General features: G+C 55.5%; 4 protein-coding genes across 4 annotated transcripts; all 4 read right to left on the bottom strand.

The window, feature by feature from the left end:
• Window positions 1-8,368: 8,368 nt before the first annotated feature.
• Window positions 8,369-8,935, bottom strand: LOC136789969 (feather keratin 1-like). Its single transcript, XM_066991299.1, has 2 exons — window positions 8,914-8,935; window positions 8,369-8,709 (listed from the first exon to the last, which is right to left on the bottom strand). Exon 2 carries the CDS (start codon window positions 8,687-8,689, stop codon window positions 8,369-8,371), a length of 321 nt encoding a protein of 106 aa, XP_066847400.1. The 5' UTR covers window positions 8,690-8,709; window positions 8,914-8,935.
• Window positions 8,936-11,454: 2,519 nt separating this feature from the next.
• On the bottom strand, window positions 11,455-12,029 carry LOC136789970 (feather keratin 1-like). Its single transcript, XM_066991300.1, has one exon. The coding sequence runs from the start codon at window positions 12,011-12,013 to the stop codon at window positions 11,708-11,710; it is 306 nt and encodes a 101-aa protein (XP_066847401.1). The 5' UTR covers window positions 12,014-12,029; the 3' UTR covers window positions 11,455-11,707.
• A 5,706-nt stretch (window positions 12,030-17,735) lies between these two features.
• LOC136789968 (feather keratin 1-like) lies at window positions 17,736-18,838 on the bottom strand. The gene is made up of 2 exons (XM_066991298.1): window positions 18,727-18,838; window positions 17,736-18,517 (listed from the first exon to the last, which is right to left on the bottom strand). Exons 1-2 carry the CDS (start codon window positions 18,836-18,838, stop codon window positions 18,192-18,194), a joined length of 438 nt encoding a protein of 145 aa, XP_066847399.1. The 3' UTR covers window positions 17,736-18,191.
• A 5,586-nt stretch (window positions 18,839-24,424) lies between these two features.
• Window positions 24,425-25,356, bottom strand: LOC136789967 (feather keratin 1-like). Its single transcript, XM_066991297.1, has 2 exons — window positions 25,213-25,356; window positions 24,425-25,003 (listed from the first exon to the last, which is right to left on the bottom strand). The coding sequence occupies exons 1-2, from the start codon at window positions 25,322-25,324 to the stop codon at window positions 24,678-24,680; spliced, it is 438 nt and encodes a 145-aa protein (XP_066847398.1). The 5' UTR covers window positions 25,325-25,356; the 3' UTR covers window positions 24,425-24,677.

Raw genomic sequence — 25,356 nt, 5'->3', positions numbered from 1 at the left:
CCCCCACGCGCGGGAGCGCGCGCGCGCGGACCCCGCTCCCCCCGCAGCCGCCGCCGCCGCCGCCTCCGCCCGACTGAGGCCGGCGCTCGCGCCGCGGCCCCGCCGCGTCCCCCCGTCACCAGCGACAACGGCGGCGCGGCCAATAGGGAGCGGCGAGGGGGGCGGGGCCTGGCGCTCAAGCCACGCCCCCTTTCTCGCCAGGCTCCGCCTCCAGCCGCGCCTTCCTCCCCCCCCCTTTAACGGAGGGGGGCCGCGGGGGGTGCTGGGAGTTGTAGTCCGCGCGCGGGGTGGGCGGGATTGGGGTGCAGGGAGAGTCACGTGGAAGCGGGTTTTTGGGGGGGAGGGGGGTCGCCCAATTCTGACCCCGCACCGGGGGCCCTGCCCCCAGCCTGCCCCCAGCCCCCCCTCAGCCTGGCCTTGGGTACCCCCGGCTCCCCTGGGCGGCCTCTGCGCAACAAATTCCTTACGTCTGACCCAAATCTGCCCTCTTTTAGCTCAAAAACTGCCCGCACGCACACAGGCACAGTGCATGTGTGTGTGTGTATGTGCAAGCACACTGCACACAGATGCACACACGCTGTACAGTGCACATACGTGAGCACATACGTACACTTGGCTTACGCACTGTGCACTCGTACATACATGTGCACATGCAACACACGTGCACTTACACATGTGCGCTTACACACACACACACTGTACAGATACACGCTGCACGCAGCACATGTACACACACATACACATACGTGCACACCGCATATAACCCATAGGGCTATATACACATTGCATGCAGTGCACACACATGCACATGCATGCATGCCGCATATAAGTGTGCATATACACACGTCTAGGGCTATATACACGTTGCAGGCAGTGCGCACACACGCACATATGCGCACATTGCACATACATACCCATAGGACACTGTATACGGTGCACACACACGCATCTATGCGTACACCGCGTGTAAGTGTGCACGTACACACCAATAGGTCTATATACTTGTTGCACACAGTGCACACACATGCACAGTGCACATATGTGTGCACATTGCACCCATAGGACTATATCCACGTCTCACAGAGTGTACACACTGCACCTATGTGCGCATTGCACATGCGTGTTCACGTGCACACCCATAGGACTATATACATGTTGCACATACGTGCAGAGTTTGCACACCACATATACCTGTATATATACCCGTGCACAAGCACAGTGTGCACCGTTGCACATATATGCACTGCCCAGTGCACACACAAGCCACACGCACACACACGCACACGTGCCGTCGTGCACACAAAAGCACAAAGCCGGGGCCCCACAGCACCCTGTGCCCCATGTCCCCTGGGATTTGTGCATCACAGGGCCCCCCCCGTGCCCCACAGCCTCCCCCAGGGCCAGTGCCCCCCTGACCCCACAGCCCCTCCCGACCTACACCCACCTCTGTGGTGTGGGGCAGCTTGGGGCAGCTTTTGCCCCATGCCAAAACACTCCAGGATTAATAAAAGAAATGCTGAGTTTGGAGAAGCAGCTCGTTTCTTTCAGTTTTTCAGCAGCGGATGGTACCAAACCACCCACAAAAATGACATTTCCCGCCTGAATCTAAATCCTGACTTGCGAATTTGAAGGAATTTGGCCAAAAATCACTGCCAGGTGTCTCTGGAGGTTGGTGTCCGTGTTGGTGTCCCCAGCGTAGGGGTGCTCCAACAAACCAGTGCCTCACCTACTGCTCCCTGCCGTGGCCGTGACTGCTCGATGTCACTCAAGCTTTCTGGAAAGACCCAAGAACGCCGCGTTTGGCCCCAACCCTGATTTCTCCTCCTTGGGGGTGTGAGTGGTGCAAGTCACAGCGACGCCATCCAAGGGGATCAGCAACTTTTTGGAGGTTTTCTGCTGTGAACGCGGGCGTGATGGGAGCTCTTTCCCTGTGAGGGATGTTTCCCTCTCCTGGGGCGTCCCCTGTGCTGGTGAGGGACGGGCAACATGAAGATGTCAAATAGGACCGGGCCTAGTATTGACCCCTGGGGACTCCAACCAGATTTTGTGCCACTGGCCTCCCCCCTGGGCCCAGCCCTTCAGCCAGTTTTCAGTCCACCTCATGGCCTCCTCGTCCTCATCCGTGAGGATGTTTTGGGCACAGTGTCCAAAGCCTTGCTGAAGTCCACGAAGACAATACCACCGCTCTCCACTCTGTCAGGCTGGGGATTTCATGGCAGAAGCTTACCAGGTTGCTTTACAGAAGCTTATCACAGAATTGTAGGGGTTGGAAGGGACCTCCAGAGACCATCGGGTCCAACCCCCCGGCCAAAGCAGTTCCCTAGAGCAGGCTGCCCAGGCAGGCGTCCGGACGGGCCTTGAATATCTCCAGAGAAGGAGACTCCACAACCTCCCTGGGCAGCCTGTCCCAGCGCTCCGTCACCCTCACCGTGAAGAAGTTCTTTCGCATGTTGGTGAGGAACTTCCTGGGCTCCATTTTGTGGCCATTGCCCCTTGTCCTGTCCCCACAAACCACTGAAAACAGGTTGGCCATGTCCCTCTGTCTCCCACACGTCAGGTGTTTGTACACATTGATGAGATCCCCTCTCAGTCTTCTTTTCTCCAGGCTGAACAGACCCAGGTCTCTCAGTCTTTCCTCATAGGGAAGATGCTCCAGGCCCCGTGTCATCTTTGTGGCCCTCCGCCGGACTCTTTCCAGGAGATCCCTGTCTTTTTTGTACCGGGGAGCCCAGAACTGGACACAGCACTCCAGGTGAGGCCTGACCAGGGCAGAGCAGAGGGGCAGGATCACCCCAGCAGCACGCTGGTCCCCAACAAGTCCTCCCCACGTCATCTCCTGCACGTCCTGCCCATCGTGGGAACATTCAGGATGTCTGCGCGGGATTTAGCACCCAGGGGTGCTCCCTGTTCCCCCCAGTACTCCTTCCTGAAGGTATCACCCCTGGCTTGCAGCTCCACCACCAGCATTTGGGCATCACGGAGGGGTCCAGGCACCAAAGCGCCCAAGCAAAGAAAATTGAAGACCAGAAGGATTTAGGGTCATTCCTTCCACTTAGGGTCATTCCTCCCATTTAGGGTCATTTCTCCCATTCTTGGGCCACAAAGTCGACCAGGACCTTTGTCTCCAACCTTCTGGAGATGAGGGTGGAAAGCAGCCCCCTGACACCACCCTGAACCCAGGGATGGCAGAGCAGAACCCGGCAGGGGCAGGGTTGCCCCCTCCTTCCCTCGCTGCTGCGGCCGTGCATTAACTGCAGCATGTGAACAGCCCCCAGGAGAACCGCATTGATCGGGGACGCAGTGACGTGAAGGCACATGTCCCCAGTTAACCCAGCCGCTCGTCCCAGTGCAGGCTAGTCTGTGCCACTGTGCTCTGCAGGGGACAGGGGACATGTCCCCGTCCAGGGGTGACCCCAGCTCCAGGATGCCACGGTGCCTGCCATGTCCTGGTGCCTGGGGTTGTTCCTCTATTTTTCCTGGCTGAACCCCACGAGATTCCCATCAGCCCATTTCTCCAGCCTCTCCAGGTCCCTCTGGATGGCAGCACGGCCCCGTGGTGCATCAGCCATTCCGCACAGTTTGGGGTCACCTGCAACCTTGCTGAGGGTATGCTCTGCCCCGTCATCCGGATCATTAAAGAAGATGTTGACCTGGGCCAGCCTGCAGCTGAGGTTTTCTGCACCCTGCCCACCAGCGCCGCTGTGCCTCCAGAAAGCCAGATCTGCAGTGCTGGAGCAGAATCAAAGCCCTGTGCCATACCTCTCTGGGTCTGCTCACATAGTGGGATTTTTCTCTAAAAAGCAAGATTCGGGTCCTATCTTGTAACCTTCTGGGTTTTGATCATAGCAGAGTCATTCATCCATGCTTACAACTTTTTATCCATCTGTATTTTGCAGACTGAAACCAGGACATTTAGTGGCTCCGGATGCTGGAGCTTTGCAGCGAACAGCAAGTGCCTGGGGACACGGTCACAGTGAGAGACATGTGTCACTTGCACGTTTTAACCCAACGGAAATGTGAATATCTGGACACAGTTTGAATAGTGAAATCTGTGCTGAATTTTAAAGCTTTCCTGTAATTACTTAAGTAACGTGCTTTCAGTCCCTGCAGTGTCACTTAAGCACGATCAAACACACTTCAGGTGCCCAGGGAACGACGGTTCTTAGAATTCTACTTACAAAAAAACCTTGTTCATTTTTCCATAAAAAAGTTGTATCACAGAGCAAGAACAGATGCATCCGTGCATCCCTGGGGCTTGCAGGTAGAGCTCTGAACAGCACGAGGCACAGCAGGCAAGCAGCCTGGCTGAGGATACTGAAATGTGATGGAGAAGGGGAGCATGGAGCTGTCGGGTAAAGCACCCAGCGTGCTGGTGGCATGGAGACACGGCCCAGGATGTGCCCAGGAGGGGTGGGAGGGAGGGGAAGGCTGCAGGCATGTACCGTATCTGAGCGATTGGGCCACACGAGGAGAGAAGATGGGGCTTGGAGTCCTGCTGACGCTCCCAGTGCTGTGCTCAGGCAACGGGCTTCGTGCAGAGGGACCTCTGGAGGAACATCTGGAGCTGAAGCATCACTTGGGGTGGCCAAAGCAGTGGGTCCTGTGGGACAGGCATCAATCTACCTGCTGGTTGCCTGCAGATCCTCCAGCGATGTCCTGCTCCAGGAGGCTTGGAGACCCAAAGGAGTTTTTCATGGGCTCCTTTGAGGCAGACCCCCACCATGCCTCTGTACCCCCTTGGGCTCCTTGTAATGTGAGGGAAATGTCTACACTTTTTAGCCATGCCCACTGCACAGAGCACTGGCGATGGGTTAAGAAGATCAGAGTCCAGAGGCAGCTCTGATGCTGCCTTTCCACCCACTCTTGAGCTAAGACCCCATTCCCGCGGCGTTTCCAGAGCAAACAGCAGAGAATAAACTTGCGAGCTCGTGCTTTTAATTTGAGGATAGCTCACAAGGATGCCGACAGCCCTGAGGTGCCCTTGTAAATCACACAAATGTGCCCTAGCTTTGTGAAGAGTGGCTGGCATGTGTTATAGATGATCATGCTTTGTTCTTTGCTTAAGATGCCTTCACAGGGGAAACTCTGAATCTTTAATGAAGAAGGGATTGAATGTGGCTTGCCCGATCCCTGCGGTGTGTGGTTGACCAGGTCCCACAGGTATGTGGCTCGCTGGATCCCACTGGCAAGCAGCTTGCACAAACCATAGCGAAGGGTGGCCAAGCTCAGGCAGTGGGCACCTGCCAGCTCCTGGTATCCATGCTGCACGGTCCTGGCACCAAGCATGGACCCAGGGAGACGGCTGCCCCCATGGAGCTGCAATGCCCTGCACCACCCCCTTGCTGGGGAGAAGGGTAGTCCTCAGTCCCGGGCTGCTCCTTTGAATTTCCAAGGAGAACATACCTGAGCAGGGAAAGGCTTTGCCTTCTCTTCTGTTTTCCTCCTGAGAGAGCAGGGAGACAGCACCTGGAGGAGCAGGGCTGGGAAGGCTCAGACGTGCCCAGCTGCCCGTGACAATGCCAGCAGCTGGCTGGGAGCCATGCAGCCACGTGCCCAGGATGATGCCAGGCTTGTTTTGCAGAGGTTTGCTTGCTTTGCGCAGCATGGCTGCATGCAGGATGCAATGGGGGCACCTGAATGATGTCCCAGAGAACCCTGCCTCCCGCCAGTGCCCAGGCCATCGGTCACGGTCACTGACATGGGCAGGAGGCATGGAAATGAGTGCCGGAGCCCCAGCTCCCTGCAAGCTGCAGCACTCCCAGGCTCGCTGCTCCAGCCCTGGGGCTGGCATTTGGCTGGGGTTCCCTTCTCCCTGCGCGGTGCTTTCCGGGAACCTTGAAGAAAATTGTTCTGTCTTTTAAACCTTGTGATGAATGCAGGATGCCAGCATCCCAGGCCCATGAATACCTGCTGTCCCTGTTGCCACGGAAACAGAAGACTATTATGTTTTAATATTTTTAAGCTATATAAAGACTTGAAACATCTCTCAACCCCCCAATGATTAAACAAGAGAAGCAATGAAAAAAATAAATGCACCCTTCCATCAAGGTACATTTCCAAAAGCCACAGCAGTGTCAACTCCCTCTTGCCAGCCCCAGCCTCCCCGCTCCACCCCAGTTAAATTTATCCACATTTGTCACATGTGGTGTCAAAATGTTCTGCAGGCACTGGGAGAGGGAGGCTCTGGGATCAGCCAGAGGCTGCAGGGACATGCAGATGGGGGCATGTTGTTGAAGGCAAGCACAGAGACAGTTTTCTCCATGTCTAACCCATCCCATGGGATGGCTGCTTCCAGCTGAGGAGGGTTCAGAAGGAGCCAAATGGTGCCCACCAACCCTGTCAGAGCTAAATGCAGCCCAGTGGGGTCTGTTCACGTCTGTGTGTCCCTTTATACATCTCCTGGCTTTATCTTGGTGGGCTTCACCTCTTCTGGCCCTGGCTTGCTAACACCAACCTCATATCAAGGGAGGGATGCTAACTCTGCCCATGGAGGGATGAGGGAGAGAGGCTGTGGAGGTCCAGGGTGTCCTGCCATTCACGTGGTCCACCCAGGAGCTTCAAAACACCACACTGATATCACAGATGTGCCCCTCGTATCATGCCCAGGAGGGTAACAGGCTGCGGAGAAAACAGAACAACGCCCAATGCCCAATAACTGTTGCAGCCACGGTTGCGGTCACTGGAACTGGCACGCAAGTTACAGCAAGTGGTGCCCGGCCTGAAGAGCAGCGCTACCTCTGCATCGTGTTTGAGAGAGGGGGACTGCAAAAGACCGAAACCAAGGTGGGGTACTCAGCAGATATGTCTTCAAACCCAGTGTCTAAAGGATTTTAAGAGCAAGTGCCAGGTCCTGCACCTGGGAAGGGGCAACCCTAGCTATATGTACAGACTGGGTGACGAGACTGTGGAGGGCAGCCCCTTAGAGAGGGATCTGGGGGTTGTGGTTGACAGCAAGCTGAACATGAGCCAGCAGTGTGCACCCTGGCAGCCAGAAGAATGAACCGTACCCTGGGGTGCATCAAGCACAACATTTCTAGTCGGTCAACGGAAGGCATTGTCCCTCTCTACTCTGCGCCGGTGAGGCCTCACCTCGAGTACTGTGTGCAGTTCTGGGCACCACAGTACAAAAAGGACATGAAACTGTTGGAGAGTGTCCAGAGAAGGGCTACTAAGATGGTGAAGGGCCTAGAGGGGAAGATGTATGAGGAGTGGCTGAGGTCACTTGGCCTGTTCAGCCTGGAAAAGAGGAGGCTGAGGGGAGAGCTCATCGCAGTCTACAGCTTCCTCACGAGGGGGAGTGGAGGGGCAGGTGCCGATCTATTCTCTTTAGTGACCGGCGATAGGACCCGTGGGAACGGTGTCAAGCTGAGGCAGGGGAGGTTCAGGCTGGATATCAGGAAAAGGTTTTTCACCGAGTGGTTGCGCACTGGAACAGGCTCCCCAGGGACGTAGTCACAGCACCAAGACTGTCGGAGTTTAAGAAGGGTTTGGACTGTGCTCTTTGTAATATGGTCTGAATCTTTGGGCAGACCTGTGTGGTGCCAGGAGTTGGACATGATGATCCTTGTTGGTCCCTTCGAATTCAGGATATTCTATGATTCTAAAAAATACAGGCCTTACTAGAGACCCCAGAGGAACACTACTCCTCCCTGGTCTCCACCTGGACACCAAGCTGTTGACCACAACTCTTGGTATGTGACCATGCAGGCAATTCATTATAATCTGAGTAGTCCATCATGTCTTTCCATGTAAGTGACAAGGAGCTATGTAAGAGCGTTGTGCAAACGCTTCTTGAACACCACCAGGCTTGGGCCCTGAGGGCCACTTGAGCCCTGCTTTTTGTTCTTTTTGTCGGGTGAAGTTGGAAGAGCGTTGGGAGAAGAAAGGAAGAGGAGGCATCTGAGGATATGGGATGCAGGTGGATTTTATTGAGGAAAACATGAAAAAGAGGGAGCGTCAAGTGGAAGGTGCACATTCTGAGGTGCCTGGAGGGCGACCACCAGCCCATGTCCCTTGCGCAGAGTAGATTTTCCCAGAGCCCCAAGGTCTCGCTACCGTGTGGTGGGAGCAGCCCCAGAGGGTCTCTGGAGGGATTGTGCTAGTGAGCAAGGCATTGCAGCAGAGAGTAGCAGCCGTAGAAGGTGGTGCTATGGAAAGGAGAAAGAGGAAGAAAGAAGGAGGTATGTTGGCCATGTGTCCTGACAGCATGGGCTGGCCCCTTCCTTGCTTGCTTGCTTTGTTGTGCAATGGAATGATGAGCCACGGCTGGTGAGCCCGTGCGCCATGAAGAGCGCAGAGGTGCGTCCTCAGTGCGAGAGCTGTGTTGCACGGTGTTGGAGGCTTCTGTCAGGGGTGTTGGCGTGGGTCCTTAGCAGGGGTAGCAGGCTCTTCTGCCAGAGAAGCAGCCCAGGCCTCCAAGGCCCCAGCCTCCAAGGCCCCATCCTCCAAAGCCTCCAGAGGAGATGGGCACTCCCTGGGAGCTGAGGTTGCTGCCCACGGCAGCTGATGCGGAGGATCCAACGGCGGTGTTCTGGGGGAAGGAGCTGAGGATGGGTCCTGGCAGGGTGACCACCACGGTGGAAGGCTGGATGGCGACGTGGGAGTCCTCGCACTGCCTGACACAGGGCTCGTTGCAGCTGTTAGCCAGCGGGGTGGGTCCGCAGGGGCGGCAGATGTCGTAGCAGGACATGTCTGTGGTGCGGAGGGTCCCTGGAAGAGAGGGTGTTGGGAAGTCGGAGGGTGTTGGGGGCACGAGAAGCAGTGCTGGGGGAAGCCAAGGGAGTGGGGAGGCCTGGGGTTTTGCGGAGCATGGCAGTGGGGATGCGGAAGGGCTGCTGAGGCTGGGGGCAGAGGGCGTATGAAGAGCTAGGCCTGTTGGGGCGGGTGAAGGAAGGGGGTGGGGTTCAGGCTCACCTTGTTGGGTGCAGGGGAGAAGGCGTCGGGAGGAGTGTGTGAGTGTGAGAGGCGCAGGGCCGACTTTTATGCTGGTCCATGAGTGCCAGCAGGGCGAGAGAGCCTTTGCACATGACAGCATTTGGCGTGAGCTGCTCTTGCATGCCAAAGCCTGGCAAGTAATGAGGTGGGGTGTGGTGTCCTTCCCACAACTCAACCTTTTCATTTCCTCCTGTTGGGGACATGGTGTTGGGTCCTGACGGTACCTTCAAAGTGAGAGTATTAGAGGCTGGAGCATTTCTGTGAAAGGTGCATGGCAGGGCAGGTAGATGATGTGGCCAAAGGCTGGCTGAGGTGTGGTGTCATGAGTGAGGTCTTTTGTTGTGGTTTAACCCGGCTGGCAGCTAAACACCACACAGCCGTTCGCTCACCCTGCACCCTCCCTTTCTGGGATGGGGGAGAGAAACTGTCCTAACTGGAACCAGGACACTTTGCATGGCATTTATGTGGTGTGGCCCAGCCACACTGGGCTTTGTGGCTGTGAGGAAATCATTGCAGTGGAGCGTATCGGGCATAGAAGAGGGTGCTATGAAAAGAAGGAATGAGAGATGAGTAGGTCCTACACTGGCCATGTTTCCTGACACCGTAGGCTTCCTCGCCTTTCCTCCAAAGCCGAAGCCACCAGAAAAGTCAAGCCTTGACGCTCTGCTTGATGGGACGTTTTGGGCTGGGTGGGGAGGTCCGTGAGCGGCCCTGAGATTCATGAAAGGCGGAGGACAAGAGGTACTGTCAGAAAGGGCCAGCTGGGAGCCATTGTGTTATTGGGGGTGATATTTGGCATTTGTGTCAAGGGAGAAACCTATTTCTCTGCCCAGTGTTTGATTTTCTGAAAGGTGATTTGGACATTTCAGACGGAACTGGAGGCATGTGGTCTGCAACTCCAAAGTGTGGGCGAATGTCAAGGCCTTCCACTGCTTAGCCAAGGTGAGTGTTTTGCAGGCTGTCCAACAGGTGAGTGGTGCGTGTTGCTGAGGAAGACGGGGAGGCTGTGCCACTGGATGTGCTTAAGTGCACAGGACCTATCAGGTTGCACCCACAAATGCTGAGAGTCCTGGCTGAAATCTTCACAAGGCTACATTCAGCTTTCTTTGAAAGTTCTTGGTGACTGGGTTCCTGAAGACTGGAATAGACTCATCCCACTCTGATGTTCAACAAGATGGAGAAGGAAGGTCTGGGAAACTGCAGGCTGGTCACTCTGTCATCCGTCGCTGGGAATGTTTTGAAAGAAATCCTCCTGCAAAGCATTGACAAACCCATGAACGGTAAGAAAGAGATGGGGACTAGTCAGCATGGATCTACAAAGAGCAGATCATACTTGAGCCTTCTCAGTGTCTTCTACGTTGAAGTGACGTGCTGGGTGGACAAGGGGAGAGCAGGAATTGTTGCTTACCTTGCCTTTAGTAAAGGCTTTGATGATTGCTCCAATGACATGGCCATTCAGAAGCTGAGGAAGTACGGGTCTCTTTGAGAAAGAGCCATGGTTGGGGATTTGGTGAGCCCAAGATCCAGCCTCATCTCAGAGGCGCAACCGTCATTCTATGACGTTGATTGAAGTGTCTTGATGGTATCTGTCAGGGGTGGTGTCCAGAAAATCCCAATGGGAAAGAGAGTAGTTCAGTGCGTGCTGACTTCTATTGGTGCAGCCCTGGAGATGGCTGGCTTTCTGGGCCGCGAGTGTACATCGCTGGCTCACATTGAGATGTTTCTCCACCAATACCCCCAAGTCATTCTCTGTGGGGCTGCTCTCAATCCACTCGTTGCTCAGGCTGTATTGATGTTGGGGATTGTCTCGACCCAAATGCAGGACTTTGCATTCGGCCTTGTTGAACTCCTTGAGGTTTGCTTGGGCCCACCTGTCAAGCCTGTCAAGGTCCTTCCAGATGGCATCCCTTTCCTCTAAGGTGTCGGCCCCCCCACAGAGCTTGGTGCCATGTGCAAACTTGCTGAGGGCCCGCTCCATCCCACTGTGTATGTCAGGGGCAAGGAGGTGAGATAACACAGGTCCCAGGACAGACCCCTGAGAGAAAGCACTCCTCCATTTTATCTACCTGGGCATCGAAGTGTTGGCCGCTACTCCTTGAATGTGCTCATCCAGCCAATTAGTTGTCTGCTAAGTGGTCTGTCCATCAAATCTGTGACTCCTCTTGTTTAAAAACCAGGGTACATGTAAGAGTGCTGTCTAGCTGCTTCCTGAACAGCAACAGGCTTGGGCCCTGCCGGCCTGCTGAGCCCTGCTTAATGTTGAGTGAAGTTGAAGGAGTGTTGGGAGCAGAAAGGAAGAGGAGACATCACAGGCTGACATGCACGAGAACTTTATTGTGGAAAAAAAGAGTGCAAACACTTGCAGAGTAGAAGGGACCTGTTCTGTGGTGCAAGTAGTGCAACCATCAGCCTGTGTCCCATGGTACAGCAGGTTTTCGCAGAGCCCCAAGGTCTTCGTGCACTGCAATAGAATCAGCACATGAGAGGTGCCGGGTGGGTTTGTAGCTGGGAGTAAGCCATTGCAGTGGAGAGTACTGGACATGGAAGACGGTGGAAGGAGAACAAGGAAGTGAGAGAGGAGTAGGCTGTCCATCAGCCATGTTTCCAGGCAGCATGGACTGGCCCCGTTCCCTGCTAGAGTGCGGAGTGCCCTGAGAAGAAGAGCCGAGGCTGGGGAGCCTGTGCGCTATGAAGAGCGCGGAGGTGCGTCCTCAGTCGAAGAGCTGGCTTGCATGGAGTTGGAGGCTTCTGTCAGGGGTGTTGGTGTGGGTCCTTAGCAGGGGTAGCAGGCCCTTCCGCCAGAGAAGCAGCCCAGGCCTCCAAGACCAAAGCCTCCAAAGCCACCGGAGGAGATGGGCACTCCCTGGGAGCTGAGGTTGCTGCCCACGGCAGCTGATGCGGAGGATCCAACGGCGGTGTTCTGGGGGAAGGAGCTGAGGATGGGTCCTGGCAGGGTGACCACCACGGTGGGAGGCTGGATGGCGACGTGGGAGTCCTCGCACTGCCTGACACAGGGCTCGTTGCAGCTGTTAGCCAGCGGGGTGGGTCCGCAGGGGCGGCAGATGTCGTAGCAGGACATGTCTGTGGTGCGGAGGGTCCCTGGAAGAGAGGGTGCTGGGAAGTCAGAGGGTGTTGGGGGCGTGAGGAGCGGTGCTGGGGGAGGCCAAGGGAGTGGGGAGGCCTAGGGTGGGACTTTGGGGAGTATGGCGGTGGTGAAGCGGAAGGGCTGTTGAGGCTGGGGGCAGAAAGAGTCTGGAGAGATGGGTCCAGTGGGGCAGGTGAAGGAGGGGAGCGGGGCTCAGGCTCACCTTGTGGGGCGCAGAGGAGAAGGCGTCGGGAGGAGTGTGTGAGGGTGCGAGGTGCAGGGCCGCTTTTATGCTGGTCCTTGAGTGCCCGCGGGGCGAGAGAGCCTTTGCGCATGACAGCATTTGGCGTGAGCTGCTCTTATATGCCAAAACCCATCAAGTAATGAGGTGGGGTGTGTTGTCCCCACAATGCTCCATCTTCATTTCCTCCTGTTGAGGATGTTGGAAGTGGCGGAACATTTCAAGTGAGAGTATTAAAGGGATAGTTCCTGAAGGTTCGTTAAAGGGCTGGCAGAAGATGCATGCATGACATGGGAGAAGTGCATTGTTGTCAGTGAGGTCATGGTTTGGCACTCCTGAGGTGTGGTCGGTGGCTCTGTTGTGAGGAGGGGGCCCCCGTTGTTGGCATCCCCAGCAGGCTGGTCAGGGCTTCTCAGGTATGCTGGGCGTGATGCGCTACCACTTGCATCACATTCACTCCCTCCGTGCCTTCATCCCAACTCACGAGCCTGCTTTTAGCCCTTGTCTTTCCTGTTTGGTGTGCTGCATTGGTGGCTTGGTGGTCATCTTGTAGGTAGAGGGTGTATCTGGGAGCAAGTGGGCTCCCTGTCTTGTCCTTGGGGCCGCAGTCAAAAGAGGCAGAGGAGGGGAGTTTGCATAGCAGGATGTTGTAGTCGCGGGCCTGTCTTAGGGCTGACAGGACTAAGTGCGTTGGGAGTCCTGCCATGCTTCCCAAAGGGTTGCGTTGGCGACTCCGTAGCGCTCCCTTTTGTGGGGCCAGCATGTTGACAGCCGGGGCTTTGGCCTCCTGCAGTTTGGTGGGAGTCCCTTAGGCTGTTCTTTGTGGTGGGGGTCAAGGGGGAATCCTATTTCTGTGCGTGGTGTTCAACGTTGAGACAGACGATATGGACGTTTTAGAGGGGAGCTGGAGGTGTGTATGCTGCTTGTAGCTGTGAACATGGGGCCCCAGTGGTGATGGTTGCATTGCGAGGATTGGGGAATGGCAAGTGCAGCCCCTGATCTGCCGAGGTGAGTGTTTTGTAGGCTGTCCCACTGGAGCTTGTTGACGAGGATGATGGGGAGGCTGTGTAGCTGGTTATGCAGGAGTCCGTGGGACCTGACAGGCTGCACCTGCAAATGCTGAGTGTCGTGGCTGATACGTTTTCAATAAATAGCTCTCTCAGTTACCTTTGAAAAGTCACGGCGACTGGGAGAGGTTCCTGAAAAGTGGAAGAGACTCATCCCACTCTTATGTTCAAAAGATGAAGGAGGAATGTCTGGGAAACTGCAGCCTGGTCAGCCTGAGGTCAGAGTCTGGGAAGGTTCTGAAGGAAATCCTCCCAGAATGTGTTCTCAAGTACGGAAAAGTGATGGAGAGTAGTCAGCGTGGATTTATAGAGAGCATATCCCCTGTGTGCCTACATAGCATCTTCTACGGAGAAGTGACTGACGTCCTACATATATGACTCTGTGATAGTGTTTGTTGTGAAGGTGTAGGATCACAGAGGCACAAAAAACATCGCTTATTGGCTCAGCACTGGGCAGCGGCAGGTCCCTTTGTAGATGGCTGAAAGAGGCCCTTATCAAACATGGGGCAACTGCTGGATTGTTCTCATAGAGGCCACCCCTGCAGCCCCCACTACCAAAACCTTGCCACGTAAAAACAGAACACTAGGGGAGGTCTTGTGGCACTTTTCAACCTGATCTTGAACCGTGTATATACAGGGTGAAGTGGGAGTCATCATAGAATCATAGAATGGCTCACCTTGGAAGGGACCTTAGGGATCATCTAACGCCAGCCCCCTGCCGGAGGCAGGGACGCCACCCACCAGATCACGTTGGCCAAGGCCCCATCCAGGCTGGCCTTGAACACCTCCACGCCTGGGGTAACCACAACTTCTCTTGGCAACCTGTTCCAGTGCCTCATCCTCTCACAGTGAAGAATTTCCTTTTCATGTCTAGTCTAAATCTATCCTCTTTTAGTTGAAGACCATTCCCCCTTGTCCTATCATTATCTACCCAAGGAAAGAGACGTTCTCCGTCTTTTTCAGAAGACCCCTTCAAGTACTGAAAGGTCTCAAGGAAGTCTCCGCAGAGCCTGCACTTCTCCAGGCTGAACATCCTGAGCTCTCTGAGCCTTCTTTCATAGGGGAGGCGCTCAAGGTGGTGCCTCACGAGGACAGAGCAGAGGGGGACAATCACGTCCCTCGACCTGCTGGTCACACCTCTGTTGAAGCAGCCCAGGGTGCAGGTGGCTTTCTGGGCTGCAGGCGTGCACTGCTGGGTCCTGTCGAGCCTTTGGTCCACCGGAACAACCCAAGTCCATCTCTGCAGGGCTGCTCTCAATGAGTTCTTCTCCCAGTCTGTCCTCCTGACTGGGATTGCCCCGACCCAGGTGCAACACCTTGAACTTGGACTTGTTGAAGCTCATGTGGTTCACATGAGCCCGCTTCTGCAGCCTGTCCAGGTCCCTTTGGCTGAAGAGCGTTGAGTGAAGAAAGGAGGAGTGTCAGGCTGGCATGCATTAGAACTTTATTGAGGAAGACTCATGAAAAGGAAGGAGCACAAAGAGAAGGGCCGTGGTCAGAGGTGCAAGCAGAGTGACCATCAGCAGCTATGCATTTTGTGTGGGAGCTATTCCCAGAGCACGGAGATGAGAGCATCCTCAGTCCATGAAGTGGCTTGCAGGGCATTGTTAGCTGCTGTCAGGGGTGCTGGCGTGGGTCCTTAGCAGGGGTAGCAGGCTCTTCTGCCAGAGAAGCAGCCCAGGCCTCCAAGGCCCCAGCCTCCAAGGCCCCATCCTCCAAAGCCTCCAGAGGAGATGGGCACTCCCTGGGAGCTGAGGTTGCTGCCCACGGCAGCTGATGCGGAGGATCCAACGGCGGTGTTCTGGGGGAAGGAGCTGAGGATGGGTCCTGGCAGGGTGACCACCACGGTGGAAGGCTGGATGGCGACGTGGGAGTCCTCGCACTGCCTGACACAGGGCTCGTTGCAGCTGTTAGCCAGCGGGGTGGGTCCGCAGGGGCGGCAGATGTCGTAGCAGGACATGTCTGTGGTGCGGAGGGTCCCTGGAAGAGAGGGTGTTGGGAAGTCGGAGGGTGTTGGGGGCACGAGAAGCAGTGCTGGGGGAAGCCAAGGGAGTGGGGAGGCCTGGGGTTTTGCGGAGCATGGCAGTGGGGAGGCGGAAGGGCTGCTGAGGCTGGGGGCAGAGGGCGTATGGAGAGCTAGGCCTGTTGGGGCGGGTGAAGGAAGGGGGTGGGGTTCAGGCTCACCTTGTTGGGCGCAGGGGAGAAGGCATCGGGAGGAGTTTGTGAGTGTGAGAGGCGCAGGGCCGACTTTTATGCTGGTCCTTGAGTGCCCGCGGGGCGAGAGAGCCTTTGCGCATGACAGCATTTGGCGTGAGCTGCTCTTGCATGCCAAAGCCTGGCAAGTAATGAGGTGGGGTGTGGTGTCCTTCCCACAACTCGACCTTTTCATTTCCTCCTGTTGAGGACATGGTGTTGGGTCCTGGTGGCACCTTCAAAGTGAGAGTATTAGAGGCTGGAGCATTTCTGTGAAAGGTGCATGGCAGGGCAGGTAGATGATGTGGCCAAAGGCTGGCTGAGGTGTGGTGTCATGAGTGAGGTCTTTGCATGGCATTTATGTGGTGTGGCCCAGCCACACTGGGCTCTGTGGCTGTGAGGAAATCATTGCAGTGGAGCGTATCGGGCATAGAAGAGGGTGCTATGAAAAGAAGGAATGAGAGATGAGTAGGTCCTACACTGGCCATGTTTCCTGACACCGTAGGCTTCCTCGCCTTTCCTCCAAAGCCAAGGCCACCAGAAAACTCAAGCCTTGACGCTCTGCTTGATGGGACGTTTTGGGCTGGGTGGGGAGGTCCGTGAGCGGCTCTGAGATTCATGAAAGGCGGAGGACAAGAGGTACTGTCAGAAAGGGCCAGCTGGGAGCCATTGTGTTATTGGGGGTGATATTTGGCATTTGTGTCAAGGGAGAAACCTATTTCTCTGCCCAGTGTTTGATTTTCTGAAAGGCGATTTGGACATTTCAGACGGAACTGGAGGCATGTGGTCTGCAACTCCAAAGTGTGGGCGAATGTCAAGGCCTTCCACTGCTTAGCCAAGGTGAGTGTTTTGCAGGCTGTCCAACAGGTGAGTGGTGCGTGTTGCTGAGGAAGACGGGGAGGCTGTGCCACTGGATGTGCTTAAGTGCACAGGACCTATCAGGTTGCACCCACATATGCTGAGAGTCCTGGCTGAAATCTTCACAAGGCTACATTCAGCTTTCTTTGAAAGTTCTTGGTGACTGGGTTCCTGAAGACTGGAATAGACTCATCCCACTCTGATGTTCAACAAGATGGAGAAGGAAGGTCTGGGAAACTGCAGGCTGGTCACTCTGTCATCCGTCGCTGGGAATGTTTTGAAAGAAATCCTCCTGCAAAGCATTGACAAGCCCATGAACGGTAAGAAAGAGATGGGGACTAGTCAGCATGGATCTACAAAGAGCAGATCATACTTGAGCCTTCTCAGTGTCTTCTACGTTGAAGTGACGTGCTGGGTGGACAAGGGAAGAGCAGGAATTGTTGCTTACCTTGCCTTTAGTAAAGGCTTTGATGATTGCTCCAATGACATGGCCATTCAGAAGCTGAGGAAGTACGGGTCTCTTTGAGAAAGAGCCATGGTTGGGGATTTGGTGAGCCCAAGATCCAGCCTCATCTCAGAGGCGCAACCGTCATTCTATGACGTTGATTGAAGTGTCTTGATGGTGTCTGTCAGGGGTGGTGTCCAGAAAATCCCAATGGGAAAGAGAGTAGTTCAGTGCGTGCTGACTTCTATTGGTGCAGCCCTGGAGATGGCTGGCTTTCTGGGCCGCGAGTGTACATCGCTGGCTCACATTGAGATGTTTCTCCACCAATACCCCCAAGTCATTCTCTGTGGGGCTGCTCTCAATCCACTCGTTGCTCAGGCTGTATTGATGTTGGGGATTGTCTCGACCCAAATGCAGGACTTTGCATTCGGCCTTGTTGAACTCCTTGAGGTTTGCTTGGGCCCACCTGTCAAGCCTGTCAAGGTCCTTCCAGATGGCATCCCTTTCCTCTAAGGTGTCGGCCCCCCCACAGAGCTTGGTGCCATGTGCAAACTTGCTGAGGGCCCGCTCCATCCCACTGTGTATGTCAGGGGCAAGGAGGTGAGATAACACAGGTCCCAGGACAGACCCCTGAGAGAAAGCACTCCTCCATTTTATCTACCTGGGCATCAAAGTGTTGGCCGCTACTCCTTGAATGTGCTCATCCAGCCAATTAGTTGTCTGCTAAGTGGTCTGTCCATCAAATCTGTGACTCCTCTTGTTTAAAAACCAGGGTACATGTAAGAGTGCTGTCTAGCTGCTTCCTGAACAGCAACAGGCTTGGGCCCTGCCGGCCTGCTGAGCCCTGCTTAATGTTGAGTGAAGTTGAAGGAGTGTTGGGAGCAGAAAGGAAGAGGAGACATCACAGGCTGACATGCATGAGAACTTTATTGTGGAAAAAAAGAGTGCAAACACTTGCAGAGTAGAAGGGACCTGTTCTGTGGTGCAAGTAGTGCAACCATCAGCCTGTGTCCCATGGTACAGCAGGTTTTCGCAGAGCCCCAAGGTCTTCGTGCACTGCAATAGAATCAGCACATGAGAGGTGCCGGGTGGGTTTGTAGCTGGGAGTAAGCCATTGCAGTGGAGAGTACTGGACATGGAAGACGGTGGAAGGAGAACAAGGAAGTGAGAGAGGAGTAGGCTGTCCATCAGCCATGTTTCCAGGCAGCATGGACTGGCCCCGTTCCCCGCTAGAGTGCGGAGTGCCCTGAGAAGAAGAGCCGAGGCTGGGGAGCCTGTGCGCTATGAAGAGCGCGGAGGTGCGTCCTCAGTCGAAGAGCTGGCTTGCATGGAGTTGGAGGCTTCTGTCAGGGGTGTTGGTGTGGGTCCTTAGCAGGGGTAGCAGGCCCTTCCGCCAGAGAAGCAGCCCAGGCCTCCAAGGCCAAAGCCTCCAAAGCCACCGGAGGAGATGGGCACTCCCTGGGAGCTGAGGTTGCTGCCCACGGCAGCTGATGCGGAGGATCCAACGGCGGTGTTCTGGGGGAAGGAGCTGAGGATGGGTCCTGGCAGGGTGACCACCACGGTGGAAGGCTGGATGACGACGTGGGAGTCCTCGCACTGCCTGACACAGGGCTCGTTGCAGCTGTTAGCCAGCGGGGTGGGTCCGCAGGGGCGGCAGATGTCGTAGCAGGACATGTCTGTGGTGCGGAGGGTCCCTGGAAGAGAGGGTGCTGGGAAGTCAGAGGGTGTTGGGGGCGTGAGGAGCGGTGCTGGGGGAGGCCAAGGGAGTGGGGAGGCCTAGGGTGGGACTTTGGGGAGTATGGCGGTGGTGAAGCGGAAGGGCTGTTGAGGCTGGGGGCAGAAAGAGTCTGGAGAGATGGGTCCAGTGGGGCAGGTGAAGGAGGGGAGCGGGGCTCAGGCTCACCTTGTGGGGCGCAGAGGAGAAGGCGTCGGGAGGAGTGTGTGAGGGTGCGAGGCGCAGGGCCGCTTTTATGCTGGTCCTTGAGTGCCCGCGGGGCGAGAGAGCCTTTGCGCATGACAGCATTTGGCGTGAGCTGCTCTTATATGCCAAAACCCATCAAGTAATGAGGTGGGGTGTGTTGTCCCCACGATGCTCCATCTTCATTTCCTCCTGTTGAGGATGTTGGAAGTGGCGGAACATTTCAAGTGAGAGTATTAAAGGGATAGTTCCTGAAGGTTCGTTAAAGGGCTGGCAGAAGATGCATGCATGACATGGGAGAAGTGCATTGTTGTCAGTGAGGTCATGGTTTGGCACTCCTGAGGTGTGGTCGGTGGCTCTGTTGTGAGGAGGGGGCCCCCGTTGTTGGCATCCCCAGCAGGCTGGTCAGGGCTTCTCAGGTATGCTGGGCGTGATGCGCTACCACTTGCATCACATTCACTCCCTCCGTGCCTTCATCCCAACTCACGAGCCTGCTTTTAGCCCTTGTCTTTCCTGTTTGGTGTGCTGCATTGGTGGCTTGGTGGTCATCTTGTAGGTAGAGGGTGTATCTGGGAGCAAGTGGGCTCCCTGTCTTGTCCTTGGGGCCGCAGTCAAAAGAGGCAGAGGAGGGGAGTTTGCATAGCAGGATGTTGTAGTCGCGGGCCTGTCTTAGGGCTGACAGGACTAAGTGCGTTGGGAGTCCTGCCATGCTTCCCAAAGGGTTGCGTTGGCGACTCCGTAGCGCTCCCTTTTGTGGGGCCAGCATGTTGACAGCCGGGGCTTTGGCCTCCTGCAGTTTGGTGGGAGTCCCTTAGGCTGTTCTTTGTGGTGGGGGTCAAGGGGGAATCCTATTTCTGTGCGTGGTGTTCAACGTTGAGACAGACGATATGGACGTTTTAGAGGGGAGCTGGAGGTGTGTATGCTGCTTGTAGCTGTGAACATGGGGCCCCAGTGGTGATGGTTGCATTGCGAGGATTGGGGAATGGCAAGTGCAGCCCCTGATCTGCCGAGGTGAGTGTTTTGTAGGCTGTCCCACTGGAGCTTGTTGACGAGGATGATGGGGAGGCTGTGTAGCTGGTTATGCAGGAGTCCGTGGGACCTGACAGGCTGCACCTGCAAATGCTGAGTGTCGTGGCTGATACGTTTTCAATAAATAGCTCTCTCAGTTACCTTTGAAAAGTCACGGCGACTGGGAGAGGTTCCTGAAAAGTGGAAGAGACTCATCCCACTCTTATGTTCAAAAGATGAAGGAGGAATGTCTGGGAAACTGCAGCCTGGTCAGCCTGAGGTCAGAGTCTGGGAAGGTTCTGAAGGAAATCCTCCCAGAATGTGTTCTCAAGTACGGAAAAGTGATGGAGAGTAGTCAGCGTGGATTTATAGAGAGCATATCCCCTGTGTGCCTACATAGCATCTTCTACGGAGAAGTGACTGACGTCCTACATATATGACTCTGTGATAGTGTTTGTTGTGAAGGTGTAGGATCACAGAGGCACAAAAAACATCGCTTATTGGCTCAGCACTGGGCAGCGGCAGGTCCCTTTGTAGATGGCTGAAAGAGGCCCTTATCAAACATGGGGCAACTGCTGGATTGTTCTCATAGAGGCCACCCCTGCAGCCCCCACTACCAAAACCTTGCCACGTAAAAACAGAACACTAGGGGAGGTCTTGTGGCACTTTTCAACCTGATCTTGAACCGTGTATTTATACAGGGTGAAGTGGGAGTCATCATAGAATCATAGAATGGCTCACCTTGGAAGGGACCTTAGGGATCATCTAACGCCAGCCCCCTGCCGGAGGCAGGGATGCCACCCACCAGATCACGTTGGCCAAGGCCCCATCCAGGCTGGCCTTGAACACCTCCACGCCTGGGGTAACCACAACTTCTCTTGGCAACCTGTTCCAGTGCCTCATCCTCTCACAGTGAAGAATTTCCTTTTCATGTCTAGTCTAAATCTATCCTCTTTTAGTTGAAGACCATTCCCCCTTGTCCTATCATTATCTACCCAAGGAAAGAGACGTTCTCCGTCTTTTTCAGAAGACCCCTTCAAGTACTGAAAGGTCTCAAGGAAGTCTCCGCAGAGCCTGCACTTCTCCAGGCTGAACATCCTGAGCTCTCTGAGCCTTCTTTCATAGGGGAGGCGCTCAAGGTGGTGCCTCACGAGGACAGAGCAGAGGGGGACAATCACGTCCCTCGACCTGCTGGTCACACCTCTGTTGAAGCAGCCCAGGGTGCAGGTGGCTTTCTGGGCTGCAGGCGTGCACTGCTGGGTCCTGTCGAGCCTTTGGTCCACCAGAACAACCCAAGTCCATCTCTGCAGGGCTGCTCTCAATGAGTTCTTCTCCCAGTCTGTCCTCCTGACTGGGATTGCCCCGACCCAGGTGCAACACCTTGAACTTGGACTTGTTGAAGCTCATGTGGTTCACATGAGCCCGCTTCTGCAGCCTGTCCAGGTCCCTTTGGCTGAAGAGCGTTGAGTGAAGAAAGGAGGAGTGTCAGGCTGGCATGCATTAGAACTTTATTGAGGAAGACTCATGAAAAGGAAGGAGCACAAAGAGAAGGGCCGTGGTCAGAGGTGCAAGCAGAGTGACCATCAGCAGCTATGCATTTTGTGTGGGAGCTATTCCCAGAGCACGGAGATGAGAGCATCCTCAGTCCATGAAGTGGCTTGCAGGGCATTGTTAGCTGCTGTCAGGGGTGCTGGCGTGGGTCCTTAGCAGGGGTAGCAGGCTCTTCTGCCAGAGAAGCAGCCCAGGCCTCCAAGGCCCCAGCCTCCAAGGCCCCATCCTCCAAAGCCTCCAGAGGAGATGGGCACTCCCTGGGAGCTGAGGTTGCTGCCCACGGCAGCTGATGCGGAGGATCCAACGGCGGTGTTCTGGGGGAAGGAGCTGAGGATGGGTCCTGGCAGGGTGACCACCACGGTGGAAGGCTGGATGGCGACGTGGGAGTCCTCGCACTGCCTGACACAGGGCTCGTTGCAGCTGTTAGCCAGCGGGGTGGGTCCGCAGGGGCGGCAGATGTCGTAGCAGGACATGTCTGTGGTGCGGAGGGTCCCTGGAAGAGAGGGTGTTGGGAAGTCGGAGGGTGTTGGGGGCACGAGAAGCAGTGCTGGGGGAAGCCAAGGGAGTGGGGAGGCCTGGGGTTTTGCGGAGCATGGCAGTGGGGAGGCGGAAGGGCTGCTGAGGCTGGGGGCAGAGGGCGTATGGAGAGCTAGGCCTGTTGGGGCGGGTGAAGGAAGGGGGTGGGGTTCAGGCTCACCTTGTTGGGCGCAGGGGAGAAGGCGTCGGGAGGAGTGTGTGAGTGTGAGAGGCGCAGGGCCGACTTTTATGCTGGTCCTTGAGTGCCCGCGGGGCGAGAGAGCCTTTGCGCATGACAGCATTTGGCGTGAGCTGCTCTTGCATGCCAAAGCCTGGCAAGTAATGAGGTGGGGTGTGGTGTCCTTCCCACAACTCGACCTTTTCATTTCCTCCTGTTGAGGACATGGTGTTGGGTCCTGGTGGCACCTTCAAAGTGAGAGTATTAGAGGCTGGAGCATTTCTGTGAAAGGTGCATGGCAGGGCAGGTAGATGATGTGGCCAAAGGCTGGCTGAGGTGTGGTGTCATGAGTGAGGTCTTTGCATGGCATTTATGTGGTGTGGCCCAGCCACACTGGGCTCTGTGGCTGTGAGGAAATCATTGCAGTGGAGCATATCGGGCATAGAAGAGGGTGCTACGAAAAGAAGGAATGAGAGATGAGTAGGTCCTACACTGGCCATGTTTCCTGACACCGTAGGCTTCCTCGCCTTTCCTCCAAAGCCGAAGCCACCAGAAAAGTCAAGCCTTGACGCTCTGCTTGATGGGACGTTTTGGGCTGGGTGGGGAGGTCCGTGAGCGGCCCTGAGATTCATGAAAGGCGGAGGACAAGAGGTACAGTCAGAAAGGGCCAGCTGGGAGCCATTGTGTTATTGGGGGTGATATTTGGCATTTGTGTCAAGGGAGAAACCTATTTCTCTGCCCAGTGTTTGATTTTCTGAAAGGTGATTTGGACATTTCAGACGGAACTGGAGGCATGTGGTCTGCAACTCCAAAGTGTGGGCGAATGTCAAGGCCTTCCACTGCTTAGCCAAGGTGAGTGTTTTGCAGGCTGTCCAACAGGTGAGTGGTGCGTGTTGCTGAGGAAGACGGGGAGGCTGTGCCACTGGATGTGCTTAAGTGCACAGGACCTATCAGGTTGCACCCACAAATGCTGAGAGTCCTGGCTGAAATCTTCACAAGGCTACATTCAGCTTTCTTTGAAAGTTCTTGGTGACTGGGTTCCTGAAGACTGGAATAGACTCATCCCACTCTGATGTTCAACAAGATGGAGAAGGAAGGTCTGGGAAACTGCAGGCTGGTCACTCTGTCATCCGTCGCTGGGAATGTTTTGAAAGAAATCCTCCTGCAAAGCATTGACAAGCCCATGAACGGTAAGAAAGAGATGGGGACTAGTCAGCATGGATCTACAAAGAGCAGATCATACTTGAGCCTTCTCAGTGTCTTCTACGTTGAAGTGACGTGCTGGGTGGACAAGGGGAGAGCAGGAATTGTTGCTTACCTTGCCTTTAGTAAAGGCTTTGATGATTGCTCCAATGACATGGCCATTCAGAAGCTGAGGAAGTACGGGTCTCTTTGAGAAAGAGCCATGGTTGGGGATTTGGTGAGCCCAAGATCCAGCCTCATCTCAGAGGCGCAACCGTCATTCTATGACGTTGATTGAAGTGTCTTGATGGTATCTGTCAGGGGTGGTGTCCAGAAAATCCCAATGGGAAAGAGAGTAGTTCAGTGCGTGCTGACTTCTATTGGTGCAGCCCTGGAGATGGCTGGCTTTCTGGGCCGCGAGTATACATCGCTGGCTCACATTGAGGTGTTTCTCCACCAATACCCCCAAGTCATTCTCTGTGGGGCTGCTCTCAATCCACTCGTTGCTCAGGCTGTATTGATGTTGGGGATTGTCTCGACCCAAATGCAGGACTTTGCATTCGGCCTTGTTGAACTCCTTGAGGTTTGCTTGGGCCCACCTGTCAAGCCTGTCAAGGTCCTTCCAGATGGCATCCCTTTCCTCTAAGGTGTCGGCCCCCCCACAGAGCTTGGTGCCATGTGCAAACTTGCTGAGGGCCCGCTCCATCCCACTGTGTATGTCAGGGGCAAGGAGGTGAGATAACACAGGTCCCAGGACAGACCCCTGAGAGAAAGCACTCCTCCATTTTATCTACCTGGGCATCGAAGTGTTGGCCGCTACTCCTTGAATGTGCTCATCCAGCCAATTAGTTGTCTGCTAAGTGGTCTGTCCATCAAATCTGTGACTCCTCTTGTTTAAAAACCAGGATACATGTAAGAGTGCTGTCTAGCTGCTTCCTGAACAGCAACAGGCTTGGGCCCTGCCGGCCTGCTGAGCCCTGCTTAATGTTGAGTGAAGTTGAAGGAGTGTTGGGAGCAGAAAGGAAGGGGAGACATCACAGGCTGACATGCACGAGAACTTTATTGTGGAAAAAAAGAGTGCAAACACTTGCAGAGTAGAAGGGACCTGTTCTGTGGTGCAAGTAGTGCAACCATCAGCCTGTGTCCCATGGTACAGCAGGTTTTCGCAGAGCCCCAAGGTCTTCGTGCACTGCAATAGAATCAGCACATGAGAGGTGCCGGGTGGGTTTGTAGCTGGGAGTAAGCCATTGCAGTGGAGAGTACTGGACATGGAAGACGGTGGAAGGAGAACAAGGAAGTGAGAGAGGAGTAGGCTGTCCATCAGCCATGTTTCCAGGCAGCATGGACTGGCCCCGTTCCCTGCTAGAGTGCGGAGTGCCCTGAGAAGAAGAGCCGAGGCTGGGGAGCCTGTGCGCTATGAAGAGCGCGGAGGTGCGTCCTCAGTCGAAGAGCTGGCTTGCATGGAGTTGGAGGCTTCTGTCAGGGGTGTTGGTGTGGGTCCTTAGCAGGGGTAGCAGGCCCTTCCGCCAGAGAAGCAGCCCAGGCCTCCAAGGCCAAAGCCTCCAAAGCCACCGGAGGAGATGGGCACTCCCTGGGAGCTGAGGTTGCTGCCCACGGCAGCTGATGCGGAGGATCCAACGGCGGTGTTCTGGGGGAAGGAGCTGAGGATGGGTCCTGGCAGGGTGACCACCACGGTGGAAGGCTGGATGACGACGTGGGAGTCCTCGCACTGCCTGACACAGGGCTCGTTGCAGCTGTTAGCCAGCGGGGTGGGTCCGCAGGGGCGGCAGATGTCGTAGCAGGACATGTCTGTGGTGCGGAAGGTCCCTGGAAGAGAGGGTGCTGGGAAGTCAGAGGGTGTTGGGGGCGTGAGGAGCGGTGCTGGGGGAGGCCAAGGGAGTGGGGAGGCCTAGGGTGGGACTTTGGGGAGTATGGCGGTGGTGAAGCGGAAGGGCTGTTGAGGCTGGGGGCAGAAAGAGTCTGGAGAGATGGGTCCAGTGTGGCGGGTGAAGGGGGGGAGCGGGGCTTAGGCTCACCTTGTTGGGCGCAGAGGAGAAGGCGTCGGGAGGAGTGTGTGAGGGTGCGAGGCGCAGGGCCGCTTTTATGCTGGGTCACGAGTGCCCGCGGGGCGAGAGAGCCTTTGCGCATGACAGCATTTGGCGTGAGCTGCTCTTATATGC

The sequence above is a fragment of the Anser cygnoides genome, chromosome 2 (assembly GCF_040182565.1).
Source record: "Anser cygnoides isolate HZ-2024a breed goose chromosome 2, Taihu_goose_T2T_genome, whole genome shotgun sequence".
Lineage (NCBI taxonomy): Eukaryota > Metazoa > Chordata > Aves > Anseriformes > Anatidae > Anser > Anser cygnoides.
This window is presented reverse-complemented; position numbering and strand designations above follow the sequence as displayed.

Coding starts and splice junctions, on each gene's coding strand:
- LOC136789969 (XM_066991299.1), bottom strand. CDS start 8,689: ATGTCCTGCTACGACATCTGCCGCCCCTGCGGACCCACCCCGCTGGCT.
- LOC136789970 (XM_066991300.1), bottom strand. CDS start 12,013: ATGTCCTGCTACGACATCTGCCGCCCCTGCGGACCCACCCCGCTGGCT.
- LOC136789968 (XM_066991298.1), bottom strand. CDS start 18,838: ATGCGCAAAGGCTCTCTCGCCCCGCGGGCACTCAAGGACCAGCATAAA. Junction 18,518..18,726: donor TCTCCTCTGCGCCCCACAAG/GTGAGCCTGAGC, acceptor CCTCTCTTCCAG/GGACCCTCCGCACCACAGAC.
- LOC136789967 (XM_066991297.1), bottom strand. CDS start 25,324: ATGCGCAAAGGCTCTCTCGCCCCGCGGGCACTCGTGACCCAGCATAAA. Junction 25,004..25,212: donor TCTCCTCTGCGCCCAACAAG/GTGAGCCTAAGC, acceptor CCTCTCTTCCAG/GGACCTTCCGCACCACAGAC.